This window comes from Solea senegalensis, linkage group LG21, assembly GCF_019176455.1.
Source record: "Solea senegalensis isolate Sse05_10M linkage group LG21, IFAPA_SoseM_1, whole genome shotgun sequence".
Classification (NCBI taxonomy): Eukaryota; Metazoa; Chordata; class Actinopteri; order Pleuronectiformes; family Soleidae; genus Solea; species Solea senegalensis.
This window is the reverse complement of record NC_058040.1, coordinates 453712-473520: the sequence shown is the minus strand read 5'-3', so window position 1 is coordinate 473520 and position 19809 is coordinate 453712. Positions and strand designations below refer to the sequence as shown.

At 41.5% G+C, this 19809-nt stretch overlaps 3 protein-coding genes across 3 annotated transcripts in view; all 3 read right to left on the bottom strand.

Moving 5' to 3' along the window:
• Window positions 1-1255, bottom strand: part of ror2 (receptor tyrosine kinase-like orphan receptor 2) — a 40486-nt gene extending 39231 nt beyond the window's left edge. The window contains exon 1 of the mRNA XM_044053546.1: window positions 843-1255. Within this exon, the coding sequence (XP_043909481.1) occupies window positions 843-906 (64 nt within the window). The 5' untranslated portion in view covers window positions 907-1255. The remainder of the gene's footprint in view (window positions 1-842) is intronic.
• Window positions 1256-2834: 1579 nt separating this feature from the next.
• On the bottom strand, window positions 2835-11098 carry sptlc1 (serine palmitoyltransferase, long chain base subunit 1). The gene is made up of 15 exons (XM_044012846.1): window positions 11017-11098; window positions 9286-9393; window positions 9096-9193; window positions 8616-8709; window positions 8448-8520; window positions 7750-7882; window positions 7483-7612; window positions 6777-6866; window positions 6242-6349; window positions 6026-6121; window positions 5853-5949; window positions 5697-5751; window positions 5075-5192; window positions 4864-4937; window positions 2835-4482 (listed from the first exon to the last, which is right to left on the bottom strand). Exons 1-15 carry the CDS (start codon window positions 11068-11070, stop codon window positions 4389-4391), a joined length of 1422 nt encoding a protein of 473 aa, XP_043868781.1. The 5' UTR covers window positions 11071-11098; the 3' UTR covers window positions 2835-4388.
• Window positions 11099-12518: 1420 nt separating this feature from the next.
• On the bottom strand, window positions 12519-18848 carry reep5 (receptor accessory protein 5). Its single transcript, XM_044012995.1, has 5 exons — window positions 18492-18848; window positions 18182-18275; window positions 14871-15009; window positions 13059-13227; window positions 12519-12906 (listed from the first exon to the last, which is right to left on the bottom strand). The coding sequence occupies exons 1-5, from the start codon at window positions 18607-18609 to the stop codon at window positions 12857-12859; spliced, it is 570 nt and encodes a 189-aa protein (XP_043868930.1). The 5' UTR covers window positions 18610-18848; the 3' UTR covers window positions 12519-12856.
• Window positions 18849-19809: the final 961 nt, after the last annotated feature.

Sequence of the window (19809 nt, the reverse complement as noted above, 5' to 3'; positions counted from 1 at the left end):
TGATTTTATTTGGTAGTAACGAGTAACAAAGAGAGTATGTAGTGGAGTAAAAGTAAGAAAGTTGCTAGAAATACAAATTTACAAAGTAAAGTACAGATACGTGAATGTTGTACTTAAGTATAGTAACAAAGTATTTGTACGTACAACACTGTTAGAAAGTTGATACTTAACTGAGGATTGACTTTCAAAAAAGTCAAATCTGTGACTATTCACACAATATGTGAAAGTACATCATCAATGTGAACTCTCCTGATGATGACAGAAGATTTCTCACTACTGTCACAATGTTGCGTAAAAGACAACAAGGATCGACAAACCGGGATCTGGTGAGTCCTTCACGTCACCCGCTGCGCCCCACCCCCCGTGCCCTTTTCACTTCATACCAAATGGTGAAGTCCTCAAAGACCGAGCTGAAAACAGGAAACCTCCGCTGCCGCTGCGGCCTCCCCACCCCCCCGCAGGGAGAGTCAATTAATTACCATGCGTGACAAAGACGCGCCATCACCTCCACCTCAGCTTTCTATTAACATGACAACGACACAGCGGCCATTTGAGACGGACACCAGCAGCTTTTCATGAAGAGTGGCACACATGTAAGCGCACTGACGCAGTACAAAGAAGACACACAAAAAACACTCAAGTTTGTGCGCTGGTGGCGCATGCGATGGCGCACTTTTACGCACGGGAAGGAAGGAATGATGTGAAGGCTGGACAATGATTCTGCTGCAGCTCTGAGGAACTTTACCATTATTTCAGAGTGAGGTGATGAACAGCACATCACTTCATCACAGATTATAATCTCACATTCAGCGTTTGAGAAGATGCGTGTGGAAGAGACTCACCGTCACATGTGAGCGTGAGGAACAGGAACATCATCCACATCAAAGTGCTCACAGATGAGTCCATGATGCGGCTGCACTCACTCACTCACTCACTCACAAACAATTTATCCTCTTCAATCAGCACAACTTCTTCTTCTTCCTCCTCCTCCTCCTCCTCCTCTGCTTGTTTTCTTCAGAGTGAGCGGCGCGGCTCCGGGGACAAACTACTGCGCACTGGAGTTGGACATGAAGGTGTCCACAGGAAAACAAAGAGCCGTGATCTTCAGGAGTTCGGTCCGAACGACAGAGACGTGAAGAGCCGCGCGGCTCCGCCACAGCTGGTCTGATCTGATCCTGGTCCCAGAGTGACTCTGACTCTGACTCTGCTGCTGCTGCTGCTCTGTCCGCGCGCGGAAAAAAAGACGCCAGGTCGGAAAACTGTACCGGACGCACGCGCGCCTTTACGCGTGCGCACAAAAGTGCAGGGACCTTTAAGTGGAGGGCCCCATCTAGAGACAGAAGCACGGTACAGTTTAACAACCACGACACACACACACTGTTACACAACTACTACACACACAACAGTAAAAGAAAACCAAAGAGTTCCATGTGAGACAAACACACAAACACAACAATAAAATGTTTCATCATTTCATCATTTAACCGTTTAATTGAATTTTCTCCTTTTTCCAAGATTAAAAATTAAAAGAAACATGTGGCCCTGATCATTTTAATGCACACTAAATATAATCTTTTAGTCCAATGATCACGAAGAGATTTTAGTACAATTATGTAAGTAATGCAATGTGTGTGTGTGGGTGTATCGTGTTGTGGGGACCTGAATCTGATCACACAGTCACATGATGGGCATAAAAATCAAACATCTATAAAGTTAGGTTAAGGTTAGAGTCAGGATTAGGATTCGAATTAGAATTATGTCAATAGTAGTTATTATGGTTAAGGTTAGATTAAAACCCCAGGAAATGAATGTAAGTCAAAGTAAAACTTTTTGACATGTTTGGTAAATACTCTCTCCACAGTTACATATACATGTATATATATATATGTACACATATACTACATGGGTACATACACATCATACAGCAAGCACTCATGTAGACTAGCAGAACTGGGAATCGAACCCACAACCTTCGAGTTGAAAGATGACTTTTATTTGCATATCAGATTAGATTAGGTTCAACTTTATTGTCATTGAAAAGAACAGAATCTGTACAATTATATCAAGTTTGGCGTCCAATCTGAAGTTGAAATCACTTTGTGTATAAATAAATAACACATTTTAAAAATAGTGCATGTTAATGAGTAGGAAAGCATGACTGTAAGAATATGTTCACTGTATGACAGGAAACTGACGTTTGTAAACCACTCACTCTCGCGCGCCAAAGTCGACCACTTACAGCTGCTTTACACTAGTTTTCAGCCATTCACCCGTTCATTAACACATTCATACAGTGCATCATCTTTCACACCCATTCACTGCCAGCACAGTCATCAGGAGCAACATGGGGTTAAGTACTCGGAATTGAACCCTCAACCTTCCAGTTAAAAGACAACACCTCTGATCCACCGTCTGTGTTCCTTGTATTTTCCCTCAGATGTAAATCATTTGTTTATGTCGTTATTTCTGGAAATTATTTATCTATTTTTTTTTCCTTTTTTCCTCTTCTATGTTTTTGTAAATCTGATTTTGGGAGAACTGTAAATATTGAACAGCACACACACACACGCACACACACACACACACACACACACACACACACACACACACACACACACACACACACACACACACACACTTCACACAGGAGTATAATTCTCACTGCGGAAATGATGTGGATCTGCAAATGAAAGGTCACAGGTCACAGGTCATTCCCAAACTTAGAAAACCCAATTGTCAAAAAAGAATACATCATTAAAATCCCCAAGCTTTTTTATTATTACTTCCTATTACTTTTTAAATATTTGAAGTAACTTGAAGCTCAATAACAAAAGTGAAAATTAAAAAAGCACTTTTATTATTCACGGTTCTTTTAGTCTGTTTCAATAACAACAACAGCTCATTTTAAATCACATACATTTAATGGAAGTTTAGTGGCTGGAAATAAAAACTCATCTAACAAAGGAAAAGGGAGTAAAACAAAAGAAAAACATCCAGTAGTAAAAGTCAGTGTCTGTTTGAGGTAAAACCACCAGTGGAATGTAAAGGCAAGCATCGTGTACCAAACACACACACGTAACCAGTGCAACATTTCCTCTTTGGTCTGCACATAAAAAATCATCATCATCTGGTCTGCAGTTGTTTTTCTTGACTGCTTACAGTTCGTGTACAAACATGAACGCAAACAAAGGCCAACAATCAGTCTCCAGTAAAAGCACGTGTGAGCGCCATGTGCTCAGGAGTGTTTTAATAATGTGATGTTGTGTGAGGTAAAGGTCACCAGGTCAACACTGACTTCACCTCACACCCTCAGTGTCAAACTACCAAGAACCACAGACGCTCGCGCTCACTCAACAGACTGCTTTTTAATACTTAACACAAGCTCAAGTCGACAATATCAGGAGAGTAAATGAGTCAATTGGAAACTCCAGTTTGTGCTGCTTTGTAAAAAACACAACAACCTCCAAAACATTAAAAAATAATAAAGCTAAATCTCCCCGAGAAAATCAGTGACTTTACATTTTTTTTTGTGGAGCTAAAAACACTGATTCTCTCTCCGGAGTTCACTTTCCAGTTAGAATAGGACGTGAAGCGGCGAGATAAAGCTCTGAACATGTTCTTTAGATTAAGCAGGCGTCTATTTTTATTACAGCCTCTTGTTAAGTGGTTAAATCCTGTTTGTCCCTGTTGTTTTCAGTGAGGGCGAACACATCTGTGTCTCAGGCCGTTTCACAGTGAAAGACGACGTGGAGAGGATGCCCCTGTGCCTCAAACAACCCCAATTTACAAAAAAAAAACCCTGAACTATCACTTTATCATAGTGTTCAGCTAAAGGTTTAGGTGTGAACACACCTGAGTTCATCCTCTACTGCAATCACTGAAAGAGAAAACCCGTTCAGAGAATGATGAGTGCGATCATTCCTGCTGTCGTTTCACAGTGAGCTCAAACTATTTTCAGATTTTTTCAGCAAACACACACACACTCATGATTTATTTGTAGCCAATGCAACATGATTTACAATAATCGACATTTTCTTTCTTCTCCGATGGTTTAAATCTCGTTTCACGTCACAGTAGCGTGAAAAGAGCTCTGATGCACGAGCTCCTCTCAACGTTTCTAACTCGTTCTCATTTGTGTCAACACGCACACACACACACACACACACGCGTCTGCACAGTGACACTGGTTCAAAACATTGTTTGGTCTTCATGAACAGACATGAAGTGTGTGTGTGTGTGTGTGTGTGTGTGTGCTCTTATTTCACGCTGTTGGCTTGTGATGAGCTGTGTCAGGTTGGATGTTAATACCAGGAGTTGACGCGGTGACGGCGGACGTGCTGAGTGAACTCCCGGCGTCACTTCTCTCAGCAGTGACCGTCGGTGCGCTGTCATTTCAGGACGCTCACGGCGGCCTCCTGTATACAAGACACGGCGTTCTGGATGTCGTCCTCCGTCTGTTCAACAGTGACCACCACTCTGATGCTGAGGACGCAAAGACACAGTCAGGAGGTGAGCAATAACAAATGGAAGCCGATCTTTGACTGAAATTGTGTTTTGCCAAAGCTGAACCGATACAATGTAAAACAGTAAACGTTGTTTTTCCTTAAATGAAGTGTTTTCAGCTCCAAAAGTAACAGATTACTTTTAATTGCAGGTAATTAGTAAAGTAACATTGTCGTCTTTTAAAGGTGTAATATGTAACATGTGTTTTTTTCCTGCTAAATGATTAGTTACCCACTAACTAAACATTAAACAAGTACTGACCTTGTAACTACACCTGATGATTACTATACTTTATTATAAGTGTTACCATTATTCTGACAGTAACCATATCATACCATCCATGTACGAGGTGTAGTTTACCTGGGTGGAGGGACGAAGCGCTCCTCTTTTTCCAGGTAGTGGGCGAGGGTCAGAGCCACACCGCGTTGCAAACACTGACGGAGAAAATGTGAAAAACACCAAACAAAATAAACAACAACCACCTGCAGTTAGACGTTGAATGATGTAGACACATCAATGAAACATGACACGGTGTCTGGATCTGACGGGGGTCCAGAGGTTTGGGACTCACGTGATCTACAATGTTGCGCAGCAGCTGCATGTCGGCGTCTCTGGAGCCCGACGTTTTGTCCAGCTGTAAGTGAAGAGCGGGCGCGAACGGTTCTCCCACTAACTTCAGCCCTGCGGTTCTGCACAACAGCACAAACACGACACACGTCTCACCGCACTGCACTGGAAGATAATCTTTACATGAATTACATGCATTATTCAGTTATCAACATTTGTGGCGTGAAGTAGAGAAGAACAACTTTTAAAGTGACAGTACAGGTAAATAAATACACTCATTTCTCATCTAGTCCAGTTGTGTTTATTGTTTTAAATCCATGAATCCATGTTCCTTGTTCTTCAGGCTGTTTGGGCCTTAAACTGCTGTATTTGGATTTATTGAACACCGTGAGTGATGATAAAACAAAAACTTTTTGATGTTACTTTCTCCTGTCGATTTGAAACTCATGCAACACTTCTTTACTTCTTAACCCGTCACTGTCACATTCAATGGAAATACCATTCACCCACTTACGGGGTTCAGTGGCCACACCTGGTAGTTTTAGTTCAAACAGAAAGAGATTCATGCGTGCAGTCTTTCATAATGTAGCACACATTGTCTTTAGCGAGTAGCAGATAAACCTTACCCTTGTAAAGCCTTGTACACATGTTTGCACTTTTCCCTCAAGACAGAAAAAATGTCTGCAAAGCAGATGACAAAGATAAAGTCAGTTTAAAAAAAAAACATCTGCAAAAACATGCTTCTGATGGACGTCAGTCAGAAATAACGAGCGTGCAAGTACCTGGATCCTCCTCCATGATGTTGAGGGCTTCGATGGCAGCGGCGGCCAACATCGGAGGCAGGGACGCAGAGAAACAGTAGCCCTGACCCGACAGACGCTGCAACAACACACTTTGAGCTTAAGCCTCGTTTCCCATCGCGTCTCGTCACATGATTTCAAAGTGTTGTATTTACCTGGTGGTCGATGACGAAGGAGCGTCCACAGCAGAAGCCGCCAATGGACGCCATGGCGTTCTCCATGTTAGCACTGATCAGGTCAATGTCATCGATCTGCACGGAGGAGGCAGAAATGGAAGAGTCGTTACTGCAAACCTCTGGATATTACATCAGCTTTATTTCAATAAATAATAACTCTAATAATACGATATTTACTCAGCCTTTCACACTCACATTGACCCCGAAGTGTTCCGTGACTCCTCGACCGTGTTCCCCCAACACACCAAAAGAAAGACTTTCCTCCAGAAAGAGCCGCACCTTGTACTTGTACTTCAGCTCCACCTGGTGGTCACACCAACACAAAGCATCGAAATAATTAGAGCTGAAACGATTCATCGATTACTAAATGAACCGAGAACTATTTTGATAATCGATGAATCGGTTTGAAGCTTTTTTCATGATTAAAAACAAGATTTCCGATTGTTTAAGCTTCTTAAATGTGAGTATTTTTTCTTCATTTATTTGCTCTGGATAACAAAGAAATCATTCAAAGTGAATCTTTTGAGATGTTTGAGAACATCAGCATTTCCAGGTTTGACAAACACCGATCAACATTTTTAAAGATTTTCTGATATTATATGATTGATCGTGTGGGACTATGTCATCAGTAAAGTACATAAATATGTAACAGTGGCATAAATAAGCTCAAACATCATGTATCAGGATTAGGTTGATGACAGGATTTCACGTCCATTGGTCGTCTACTTACCAGTTGAGGCAGAGGACAGATGTCTGCTGTGTTAATGTACAGTCCCTCCACCACAATGAACTTTCTGGTCACTCGAGCTTTACGAGGATTCTGAAACAGACACAGGACACAGTTATTCACAGATGACTTATGACTTTACAGCCAGAGTCAGTGTAAACGCCCTGGTCTACATACAGACGACGGGATGTGTTTTTGTTAGTCGCTGTCGTCGCGGGCACGACCTCGCGATCATGTGTGATGTCACTGGAGAGCAAACGCCAGCATAAACCTATGTTCTCTATACAAATACAACCGACGTGATTTGATCACATTCTACTGAGTAAGCACGAGAGCATAGTCTTCAAGACTGTTCGCTGTCCTGGCTCCCAAATGGTGGAACGAGCTCCCCATCGACATCCGGGCAGCAGAAAGACGACGCCGACGATGACAACAACAAAAGCACTTACTTACTTCTAGCTCTTGTTTGTACCCAAACGTTTAAACGCACTTATCGTAAGTCGCTTTGGATAAAAGCGTTGCCAAATGACATATAATGTAATGTAATGTAATGTAATGTAATGTAATGTAATGTAATGTAATGTAATGTAACGTAAGCCAGCTAAAAAAATACACTGAGCCTAAAAGGGGGAGGGAGAGCAAGAGAAGGCAGAGACAGAGGGACAGAGGGACAGAGACCAGGACCAGGTGAATAAGTCTGAACACTGACCTTCTGGTCCTCCAGCTCCTGCTCCTTCAGGAGCCTCTCCAGATCCTCCATGTCGTTGTGTTTGAAGTATTTGATGAAGCTGCGGGACGCTTGAAGACCCTTCTGGATGGAGAAGCAGGCGGCTTCATCCCTGGACACATAACACTCATCATTACACACCGCTGCTGCTGTCGTGTGTGTGTGTGTGTGTGTGTGTGTGTGTGTGTGTGTTTGCACTGAACCCTCAGTGGAACTAAACTGACTTGACTGACGCGATCTTTCACTTACACAAAGATGATGTCGCCCCTCTTGGAGTACGCAGGGATTGCACTCGCAACGGTGGCAAAGCCATAAGAGTAGAGGATGGCTTCTTCTGTTTTCATGAACGTGGCCAGACGGCTCTCCAGCTCCAGGTGAACGTCTACAGGAGGGAAGGAGGACGAGTAACTCACACAGTGACACAACATACTCACACCTGCTTTTTAAAAGGGTTTTTTTAAGCTCCGTCTTAACTGAACCCGAGTTCAACTGATCTGCACCAAAGAAGCGAATTCTGGTTCACCTAAAAACGTAGGTTTGGTTCGGATTACAGCGCAGGGCATTGTGGGTAAACACAAGCAAAACACACACGTGTGAAAACGAAAAAGTGCAATGTAAACACTATTTTATCCACAAAAGGCTCATCTTAAGTGTACATTATGTTATTATTATTTTTATTTGCCACTTTTATTTTGAAGTTTGTGTCACTGTGGTAAACCAGAAGTCACAAAAATACAATAATACTTTTCGACTTCACGATTCGAGGGCACCTGGATTCATCTGGATTTGATGGCTGTAGAATTGTCAAAAACAATGTTGAATGAGTGAGTGCTTCTTTTTGTTCCCGTTCACTTTCCATATGTGACTGAGAGGATCTTCAGCCCGTCACTGTCAACACTTGGTTCCAGATACTAAAGCCAGAATAGTGTCATTTTTGTTTGACTTACCAAACGTTCCATAGAAGCCTCTCGGACCACATGTGCCCACGCCATATTTCTTCAGCGACGCCAAAGCCTTTTGCTGTCAAGAAGAAAACGATAAGGAACATTTATTCACTCACTCTATTTATTTATGGTCTCTACAATAAATGAAATCATGAAATACCCAGCACTGACCTTCACCCTCTCGTTGTCGAGGAGACCGAGGAAGTTTAACGACGCAAAGTTAATGCACTCTTTGCCATTGATGATGATTTTGTGGCTGGGAGGTCTGCAGTGAGAAAACAGTGCCACAGTGTCAATGCGTTCAAAGGTCAGAGTTCAAAGGTCAAGGACAGTGCAGCGTCAAAGGACACATCATATTTAATCTTTCTGTAATGGTTAATAGTGAAATGATATTTTTAATGCTAAAATATAATTACTATTAGAACATCCATGCATTTTCAAACTGATAGTTTTACAAAAAAATGTTTTCAAGCACATTATTATTTCTTGATTAAGAAGTTATTTACTCATATTCCAGAACAGAAAACGTTTAGTGGTCGAGTGTTATTGTCGGCTCAAATGTGTTTTTACCCGACACAAACAAAATGAAACACTCCTGTATGAGAAACACTGCGTCAATAAAGCGGAAGACGTGTCCTGTGGGGGCTTTACCCGGTGACGACATCGTAGCTGAGGGACGGCGGCTGCTCTTTGGATAAAAGAGGAACAAGAGGTTCTGGCATCCACTCCTCAATCAGGTCCTCCTTTTCCTGTGACACGGAGACACATGACAGCTGCGTGACGACACAAACACGGCAGGAAGTGCGGCTTGTGTTCCGCCACAGTGTGACGACGACTTTACCTTCTCGGTCAGTTTGTAAGTCTCGTGAAGTTTGTACGTCTTAGAGAACAGAAGTCTGATGATCCACAGTATGAGGATCCCCTCCAGAATCAGGTGGTACGCAGGAGCCTGACACACACACACACACACATTCAATATTATCATCCATCATACTCTGCTGAGTGCTGTATACTCTGTTGATATAGTAACAATTATTAATATTGTTAAGACATTTGTGGGGAGAGGAGGGTGTTTGGATTTATTCACAGGAATTACTGATCTTTATTTAAATTTGTCCAAACATCATTTTTGTTTATTTACCATTTTTTATAAAACAATACCATTCTGCAGCGATCAGTGGGCTCAGATTTTTATGAAGAAGGAAAGTAGAACAATAATACAAACAAACCCTTCCCGCTAGATCTTTTCTTAACATATACATGTTAAGAAAAGATCAATTTAACAAGTATTAATTCACAATAATTTAGTTTTTTAAGCGACAGCCTCCAACATAGACTGATGAAAGACGGGCAAGACGACTGTCCACAAAATCACGTCTACAAACATCGAAGAATCGTGGTCATTTATGCTAAATAACAATTTGGCTTAAGCTGAATGTGTATTAAACTTGATTTTCTAATAATACATCCGCATAGACAGGCAGATGTAAGCGTGGATGATTGACATACTTGGTAAGACACATAATGTGCGGCAATTTTTACCGACGTATTCCACTAGAGGGCGGACCACAGACAGAAGGACTCAGATCTACTATAGTTATAATGCCGCTTTTCCACTACACAGTCCTGTCCCGGCACGCCTCGACTCTAAACGGTTTGGTATGGTTTTCCATTACTATAGCACCTCCTCTACGTGGGCGGAGCCTGCATGAAACTGCCATGACTTGGTTTTAGTGTTTAATGGGCAGTAAAGCAGTGGTTTGCGGTGAAACTGAATCATTAGACTCGTACTTCCTGTACAGACTCCATCTGACCCGTTGTTGTGGCTAAATACACCAGACTCCTCTTCTCAGAGTTGTTGGAGATTAACGCGTGTTTACAGGATGTTACAGTCTTTGACTCTGACCAATCGGTGGACGGCAGTCTGGACATCACATACAGTATCCATTTCTGCTCAAAACCTTTTTTAATTATGTTTAAAAAATAAGCAATTTTTTTGTTTATAGTAAATCAAATATCACGTTTGAAAGAGCAGGTACAAAGAGGAATTTAGTGGTAAATCTCTTGCAATGTGCTATATATGTCTACTTGTGCTCACTTCTCACGTGTTCTGTAAAAACACAACGTTCACCAAGTGTTTTCTTGCTTTACACTTAACACAAAATAACAGAAAAAGAGACTTAAAAAAAGGGGCAGATGTTTGAAACAGATGTCACAGATGACCAAGGAGACAAGTGCGTATATAATGCCCGGTGTTTGTAACATGATACAAACAGCAGATAATTCAGTCACTTTGATGCTTTGGCTGGTACAAAGTATCAATTCGGCGGCGTCTAGTTGTATTTTCCACTTGTTGAAATGACACGAGCAGGAGAAGCTGGAGGTTTTCAGCAAACTTCCTGGTTACTTTGCATCGTAAACACAGAGCCGCTGACCAGGCCACGCACACACACACACACACACGTTTACGACAGTCCACGGACACCCGCGTGAAGACAAACACACGGACAAGCTACACGTCAAACACCGGGACAGACGTGTGCGGGACAGAGACACAGAGGACATAACATACCTCATAAAACGCCTGCACCATTTCCACCAACACCCACTGCTGTCCCGACGCCATGTTCAGCTTCCACCTTGTGCAACGTCACGCGTCATGGTGCGTTCAGGGTCCACAGTAAAAAAAAAGAGAAAGAAGAAATTCCACAAATTCTTCTTCCACTTCACGCTGATCAACCACGCAAATGAAAGCTCCATATTACTATTATTATTATATATGTTATATTACACATTTATATACATGTATTTAAATACGTTTATATAGAAAAAATTTGACCTGTTTGCAGCATGCACAGATCAAAGGCAGGCGAGAATTCCACGCGTTTTTGATGATTTATTTATGATATAAATCTAGAAATGCAGATAAAAATGATCATGAACAATCCATTATGTATAAATAAACTAAAAGAAATATATTGAACATGAATAATAAATATAATATAAATAAACCTATAATTGATAATTAGAAGTAAAATGCAAAAGTTAATGTAAAATAATTCCAAATACCATAAATGAATCGTGACTTCACAACCTGAGCAGAGCAAATAAATCAACATCATGTGTTGTATTTATTTTTGTAAATTCAAATAACTACTTAAACACATGAAGCTATTTTTTCCACGATAAGGTTGAAAATGATCTGCAGAGGTTTTTAAAGTGTTTTTAGAGGAGAAAACTGATGCAGTGAAGCCCGTTATGACGTTTCTTACTGTCCTTACATGACAGTGTCACACAGGGAGTCCTGATTCAGTGCCGTATAGAAAATGTCCATCTCTGTGATACACACAGGTGTTGTGTGTGTGTGTGTGTGTGGTGTCTGCCCCACCAGTGTGCAGTAGGTGCCCTTTTTTATTTTCACCCCTGGCCTTCCAAATGTCAGAGTTCATTAGTTGAAGTTCACACACAGTAGCAGAGCCCCTCAGCTCAGAACACCTCATTTAATTTCTTTATAATTATTTTTGTTTTCATTTTAACAATCTGTATTTGCTTTATTTATTTATTTTGCATGTGGTGTATTTTCTGTGCGTAAGAAGCTGATTGGTTTTGTGAGTGCAGTACTACGTGCAGTCACACGGTGGTGCACTTTCTCCCTCTACCGAGACTCAGAGGCAGCAAGGTGGATGCAGTTTGAGACAGAGAACTGGTAACTGGTAGAGGTGTATGTCTCGAGACCGGTCTTGAAACCACTTTTACGTGGTCTTGACTTCTGAGTACTGATCTTATTGGAGCAGAAATGTGGTTTTCCTTGTGTCCACACTGGCAGCCATGTGGATGTTGGTCCCCAGTGATGGGGGCAAACTGTGGCTGCACTCAGCGAAGCTTGTGTCTCACACAACCTTGAAATATCCCTAATTCTTTACTATATAACATTGAACAAGTGTGACATTTAACCGGGGTTTGAATAATAACACGTATCACATTAAAATGACTTCATGGAAAACATTTAAACACTAAGAAAAGAAGTGTTTGGCACTTTTAAAATGTATTGAATGAAATGAACGGAAACCTTAGGATAGGAGCGTACGTCCGTCACGCTTGTTTATTGAAATGTGTCTCAGTTTACATTAGAAGAGAGAAGAAAGAGGAGGAAAAACAAATGGATTAAGTTTGTCTTTATTCAGTGAGACAGGGTGAATAAGGGCCAGCATAATATTTCTCTGTCAGTCCTCCACAAGGCACAGTTACATGACAAAACTGACCTGCTGGGGGGAATGGCTTTATGTAACACACGACACAGGATTTATCTTAAACGGTAACACAGCTCCAAAGGAACATGATCAGCAATCTCCTGACAACAAACACGTCGAAGGCAACAATCCCTCTGGAACGGCATGAGCTGCAGCGGCGTCTTAAGAACTCTTCTTCTCCTCAAACATGATGTTTGCTGTGGCTTTCTTGGCTGTGAAGACAATCACACAGAGATGATAAGTATGTTCTTCAAGATTACCCCGGTGGAAGTGGATTTTTTACTTCACAATTAAACCTGAGGACATGGTTTTGTTTCTGTCCTGCTTTGACGTGCCAGAACATCACTCTCACTCACTCACTCACCCTCATCCTTGAACTTGTCGGCAGCCTCTGTCGCCTTGTCTTTGAGGTTCTTCACCGCGTCGTCTATCTTGGCTTCATTCTTGAGGAAGATGGGTCGAATGATGCGAGTGTAAATCTGGATCGATCCGTTGGTGGGAGTCGGCGCCATGCACCACACCAAGAAAGCGCACTGGAGGAAAACAAAGACGAGACGTGTGAGGACAAGGACGTCGCTTCTGATAATCGGAATACTGTCGATTATTCAGCACCAAAGTTTAACTGTGAACCCGAACGTTTCATGTTCACAGCAAAACTTGAGGTAAAAGAAATGAACATGACACCATTGTCTTGTCCCAATTTCAGATAAAAAGTGACTCCAAAGGGATTAATCTGTCACAAAATGCCGCGTGTGTATGTGTTTATACATGTTCCTGTGGTGTGTGTGTATAAATGTTGAGATTTTAGACATTTCCTTTGCTAAATGTTGGAGATTAGCACATGATTTCAGGATTTCTGAGTCTTTTTCACTGATCTACAGCTCGGCGGCGGCGTGCCGAGACTATGTAGTGGAAAAGCTCCATATCTGACCTGCACACCTGTACACCTGTACACCTGCGTGCACACACACACACACACACACACAGCAGGACAACAAGCCAGAGAGGCACAGTAGTGTACGTGACAGCAGCAGAGATGTAACGTCAGTGAGGGAGGAGTCAAACGTGTGACAAACACAGGGCTGAGACAATGACTCGCTGTGTGTCAGGGGCATCTGTCCCACACTTACAGAGCAGAGCGACAGGAAGTGAAGTTTTGTCCCTGTAAGATTATTACATCGAGTATATTACACACCCCATTATGCAAACACACACAGGCTGTTTGCATCAACAGTGTAGCGTGCTCCACCCTTGACGTGTTGACTTGTTGACTCTGTTGGGAAGCGCTGAGCGCAAACACACAGCGGCTGCACCGGGACAGACACCACCACACATACTGTACATCACTAGTGGGTCCACCTCTGAGCGTCTGACTGAAGGTTTACATGCAATCACATCATCTGGCTGAGAAGTTTGAGGCCGAACCATTTCAGTCAAACTCAAATGTTGACGCGTTTCAGACAGAAAAAAAAACAAGAATCCATGTCTGCTTAAGTCAACTTTAGCTAAAGTAAACTTTTGCGCCTCATTCTTGTCGTTAGACAGGAAAGTTGAGTTTGCTTCACTTTGGAAACCACTTTTTACACGGGACGCAAACCTGACCTCAAACATCCCCTCACACCTCAAATGACCTGGGGGCCAATTAGCATTTAGTTGGGGCCGTAGCGGGGTGGGCAATATAAGATATTCACGATGATATGAGACAGAATTTCAAAGTAAAAGAGCTTGTTTTGATATAAAATTGTGTATACTTCACAATAAAAACCTATTTATGATAAATAGATAGATAGAAATAAAATAATGATGAGAATAACTTTTATTAAAACAGCTTAAATATATGTAATTTAATGTTGAGTGTAACACATTTAATAAAGCAATAATTACAACCGAATGTCTTATTACTATTATAACAAATACTGCTAGCTAATTCATTTTGTGGTGGGCGGGCCACATGTAATCGATTGGAGGGCCGCATGTGGCCCGCGGGCCGCCAGTTTGACACCCATGGATTATAGTCATGGAAAACTGCAGCATTGAACAGTGTTTTAACCTCACACTCTGAATGCTGAATAGGTGCATATAACAATATTATAACAAGAGGCCAAACACATGGTGACCTTTAACCCCCCAAATCTACACAGTTAGCCCACGAGGAACACACACATGGATGCTTTACCTTTCCAATATAGTAAAACGGGAACCAGGAGAGGAAGATGTCGGCAAAGAACTCGGCCACACTGAAGAGTCCGTACACCACCCAGTAGGTCAGCCATTTTGTGTCATCCTCTTTGGTAGCACTTTCAATGGCCTTAATCCTGGAAAGACAGAGCAACGACAATCTGAGGCAAACGGAGTGACAGATAAAAGTGTAAAAATAGAGCGACATCGTCCGGTAACAGGTAACGACACAATGTGTCACTGATCTTATCTTCATACAGACTCACTGCTTTGCAGAGGGAGAAGCTGCTGTTACTTACTCTAGGTTCTTGATAGAGAACGCATATGGGTATAACAACAATGATCACTTTTAAAACCGAGAAATATTTCTATATATACATATATATGTATATACATATATATATACACACAGGTGTAGTGTCTCTCTGTGGACACAGGTGTTCACAGACAAAGAAGATGTCCTCTCCTGCATGTTTGTGTCACATGATGCACATCAGGCCTCAGAAAGTTACCACAACTTCCCGTTCCATGTCGAAACATTCAAATTCACCACGCTGCCATGGCAACGTCTTCTGAAAACCAACATCACCACATCAACGTGTTTGTCACTTCCTGTTGCCATGTTAGTGCATACAGTATTATCAATGAGTGTGTGAAAAAATTGTAATAGTAAAATTGTCTTTGTGAGGTCCTCACAACTTTGAAGGGCTTTTAGAGGGTGAAGACCTGCTTTTACGGTTAAGGTTGAAGGTTGAAGTTATGGTCGTGATGGTTAAGGTTAGGTTAAGGGGCTACATAATACATTATGTCTATGAGTGTCCTCACTAATGGCCCTTTTCCCCTATGGTCCCAGCTCGCCTCGCCTCGGCACGACACGGCACGCTTTAGGTTGGTTTTCCACTACAAAAAAAAAATGACCTACTCAATATGGGCGGAGTCATCAATGCACGGCTGCGTGAAACTGCAGTGACCTCGTTTTACATGCGACACACACACAGAAGCAGTTGTTTTCAGTGTAACTGAATCATTAGAATGAGTGAGGGGAAACGCAAGTGCTGAGGTGAGGCGAGTAGAGCCGGTGGAAACATGCCACAAGAGAGCTGTACAATTATCTGTGTGTCCAGACTCAGTGGTTTGAGTGGGAGTGGCCTCTTTCTCTCATGCTGAGCAGAGTAGTTAGTCCGTGGTTTAAAGACCTGTTGTAACATGTTTCCTGTTTCTCACTGATCTGCAAAATAACTGGTACAACATGTATTTCCGCACCAAAGACACAGGTCTGAGTGATTAGTGACCGATGATGATGATGATGATGATGAGTATGAAGGAACAAAATCATTGGTCATTGGTCATGTGACCACCGTGTCCTTCACACAGCTCCAGTGAGGGTCTGAAGACAACTCACATCGAGTTTTCTCTACTCACTGACCCAGAATATGTCTCAACTTTAATCTGTATACGTTTTAGTTTTTATGTACAGATTTCCTGAGGTTCCTGCTACAGAGGCAGTATTTTTATAGTCAATATTTCAATTATAATGATAGTATTAGTCATACTGACATTAAACTTTAAGTGTAACGTTCATAAAAGTAAACATAATAAAAAAGAAAACACATCTTACAAGTAATAAAATTGCATAAAAGCTTTAGAAACGAAGTTGACAGTTTTGACAGCTGTGACACCGCTGTGTTTGCTCATCATCATTCAATCATTTTGTTTGTTTGGGAAGAAAAACTGAAAATATTTGAGCAGGAATGTCCCGAAATAATGAGCTGATCATGAGACTGGGTGAACACATCACATGTTGTTTTCGTGGTTTTTTTGTTCTTTATCGTTAGATGATGATGATGATGATGCATTCGTCACAGCCTGCTGGCTCAGAGGCTGCAGTGATAACAATAATAATAACCAGAGATTAGATCACGATCATAGCGTTATCAATAACGTCAAAGACAAGGCTCAGGTCACTCTAAACAAACATTGTTGTATAATCTCTTTAGTGGTTGAGTTCATTCGCATGGAATAAACTGTGACATTGAATATGATCAGAGAGTTTACAGGAGTCACACACACACACAGCTGCTCCTTCACACTGGCCTTGACTTTATTTTAGGCTGAAAACATCTTCTATAAGCTAAGGCTGCACTCACTCACTCACTCACTCACTCATCTTCTATCACTTGACACAGTCACTGCACTGAAATACACTGACAGGGTCTGTGACGCAGCTCGCCGTCCCTAAATACACCAGACTCCTGGCAGTTGTTGGAGATTAACCCACGTTTTTAAGGTTGTTAAGTGGTTTTAACTGATCTACAGATCTCTGTTCGGCTTGATTTTCTGTGTCGGACGTCTCTTCCTGTGACGGCTCTCTGACCAATCAGTGGCCGGCAGTCTGGTGACGTCACGCAGAGTGCCTACCCAGTGTGCTTGGAACCACGCCAGAGAAGGTACTAAAAAAAGTGCCCGGTACCAGGTACTATGCTGGTGGAAACGCTACTAAACCTTGCCGTGCGAGTAGAGCCGATGGAAACACGGTGATAAAACACCCATTCACTCTCACACTCACACCTGTGTTCAATTTACAGTGTCCAATTTGCCTATGGAAACTGGAGAACCCGGAGAACATCCACGCACACACTGGGAGACCAGAAAAAGGCAGCAAAAAGCAACAATGAAAGGTAACGAAAGGTAACGAAAGACAATGAATGGTAACGAAAGGTAACGAAAGACAATGAAAGGTAAAGGTACGAAGACAATGAAGTAAAGGTAGCGAATGGTAAGCGAAAGTAACAAAAGACAATGAATGGTAACGAAGGTAACGAAGACAATGAAAGGTAAAGGTAGCGAAAGACAATGAAGGTAACGAAAGGTAGACAATGAAGGTAAGGTAAAAAGACAATGAATGGTAGGTAACAAAAGACAATGAAAAAGTAATAAAAACAATGAAAGGTACGAAAGACAATGAATGGTAACGAAAAGTAACAAAAGACAATGAAAGGTAACGAAAAGTACTGAGTATTGAGTGTGCATAAAGCTGTGTTATTGGCTGGGCGGTGGTGGTGGGCGGAGTCACTGAGCAAAACACCAAATCAAAAGATAAACACACAGTTTGCATTATTCGCATCATCATTATCAATGAAGCCAGTGTTTCCTTCATCTGTGACCTGCACATCATACAAGTCTTACATATGGCACCTTTAAATGATTCACAAGTGACACTCACAACACCAACATATCTTATTTATTTCACAACTAGAATAATATTCTCTTTTCTAATCGTGTGTGTGTGTGTGTGTGTGCTCCTCTTACGAGATATATGCCGGGTACAGGAAACCGATGAGGTTACAGAGGAGTGAGGCTCCATAACCGATGACCAGGTACACAGCGATGACAGCGATGACAGCTGGAACACATCACATCATAGTACAACACGTTACACACACACACACGCACACACACACACACACACACACGCACGCGCACAGTCTTGTGTTATTACAGGTTAATTACCAGAGTAACAGTAAACAGTGACGATAAACGCGAGGCCTCACCGGTGCAGTCTCTCTCTCGGAGACTCACTCACTCACTCACTCATTCATTCACTCACTCACTCACTCACCCAAAGCGATGTAGGTTCTGCTCACTCCTGTTCTGGCCTCGATCTTCTCCAGAACATCAGTCATCAGATTCTTCTCATGGAGGAACTTTTCAAACCTCTCTTTGAGGCCCTGCGCCATGACTGCACTTCCCTCTCCGTGTGTAACGGTGACTGTTGTCAGTGTAACTGCCGCTGTTACTGTTACTGTAACTGTTACTGCTGCTGACGAGCCACAGATGAAACACACCGACACTGCCGCTGTCTCTGTCTCACACACAAAGACCAGCTTTGAAGCTAACTGCGACACGCAACACACACACACGCACACACAGTGCCGCTCCCACCTCACACACAACTTCCGCTCACCATCAATTCAAATTCAAAATAAAAGCAGCGTCTGTCGCTTCAGTGTTGTAACAAAGTGCAAATACTTCGGTATTTCTAGCAACTTTTACTTTTATTCCACAACATTTCCTCTATATGTGTTACTCGTTACGACCAAATAAATCAGGAGAAGAGTTGTTATTATGGTCTGTATTTGCATAGTGCTTCTCTAGTTTTGATGAGCTGCTTTATTGTATGTATGTATAAAACAACTTAACTCATTGTAAAACTTAAACACATTGACAGCTTGTTCATATATATATATATATTCAGTCACATCATTACTATCTATTCTACTATTTATTTGCTAAAAGTAAGAAAACAAAATATGTAACTGCTTTGCACACACTGTAGTTTTATATTTTGTTGGGTTTACATTTCGTTGTGTCTTATTTAAGTGTCAAGTCTTTCGTTATTTTTGCTATTTTATTGTGTACCTTAAGCCGGGAGTCTGCAAAAATTTCATTATGTCCTCATAATGACAATAAAAATTCTTGAATCTTTATATTGAGTATATTTAACTTATTTTGAGGCTGTAAAAGTTACTTTTTAAAGTAATCTCATTTTAAAGCCAGCATTTTAAGATTATTTAAGCCTTCTGAATACATCTGTGGACATGCTTATTTCTAAATTTAACAATCTCAATTCAAGAAATCTTGTCAAGTGAAATGATCTTGCTGCACGGACAGATCATTTCACTTGTTTTGAGCACCTTTATCCTCAGATTTAGTGTTTTTATTTTGGTTTTTTTTGCAGTGTCCAGGGTAACCTCAGATTTTCCATGAGTATTTTGCCTTTGCTTTGTCAGTACCACACATTTCATTGTTCTATCCTTTTAATCTGGTCCATAAACACATGGAGAATAACTGAACTTAGAAAAGACATGTTGTCATCACATTATCACATTCAATTCTTTCATATTCATATTCATATTCATTGTTGTGAGTTCACGCCT

Coding starts and splice junctions, on each gene's coding strand:
- sptlc1 (XM_044012846.1), bottom strand. CDS start 11,070: ATGGCGTCGGGACAGCAGTGGGTGTTGGTGGAAATGGTGCAGGCGTTT. Junction 6,122..6,241: donor CGGAACACTTCGGGGTCAAT/GTGAGTGTGAAA, acceptor TCCTCCGTGCAG/ATCGATGACATTGACCTGAT. Junction 5,752..5,852: donor CATCATGGAGGAGGATCCAG/GTACTTGCACGC, acceptor TCTGCTTTGCAG/ACATTTTTTCTGTCTTGAGG.
- reep5 (XM_044012995.1), bottom strand. CDS start 18,609: ATGGCGCAGGGCCTCAAAGAGAGGTTTGAAAAGTTCCTCCATGAGAAG. Junction 18,276..18,491: donor CAGAACCTACATCGCTTTGG/GTGAGTGAGTGA, acceptor GATGTGTTCCAG/CTGTCATCGCTGTCATCGCT. Junction 12,907..13,058: donor CGACAAGTTCAAGGATGAGG/GTGAGTGAGTGA, acceptor TTGTCTTCACAG/CCAAGAAAGCCACAGCAAAC.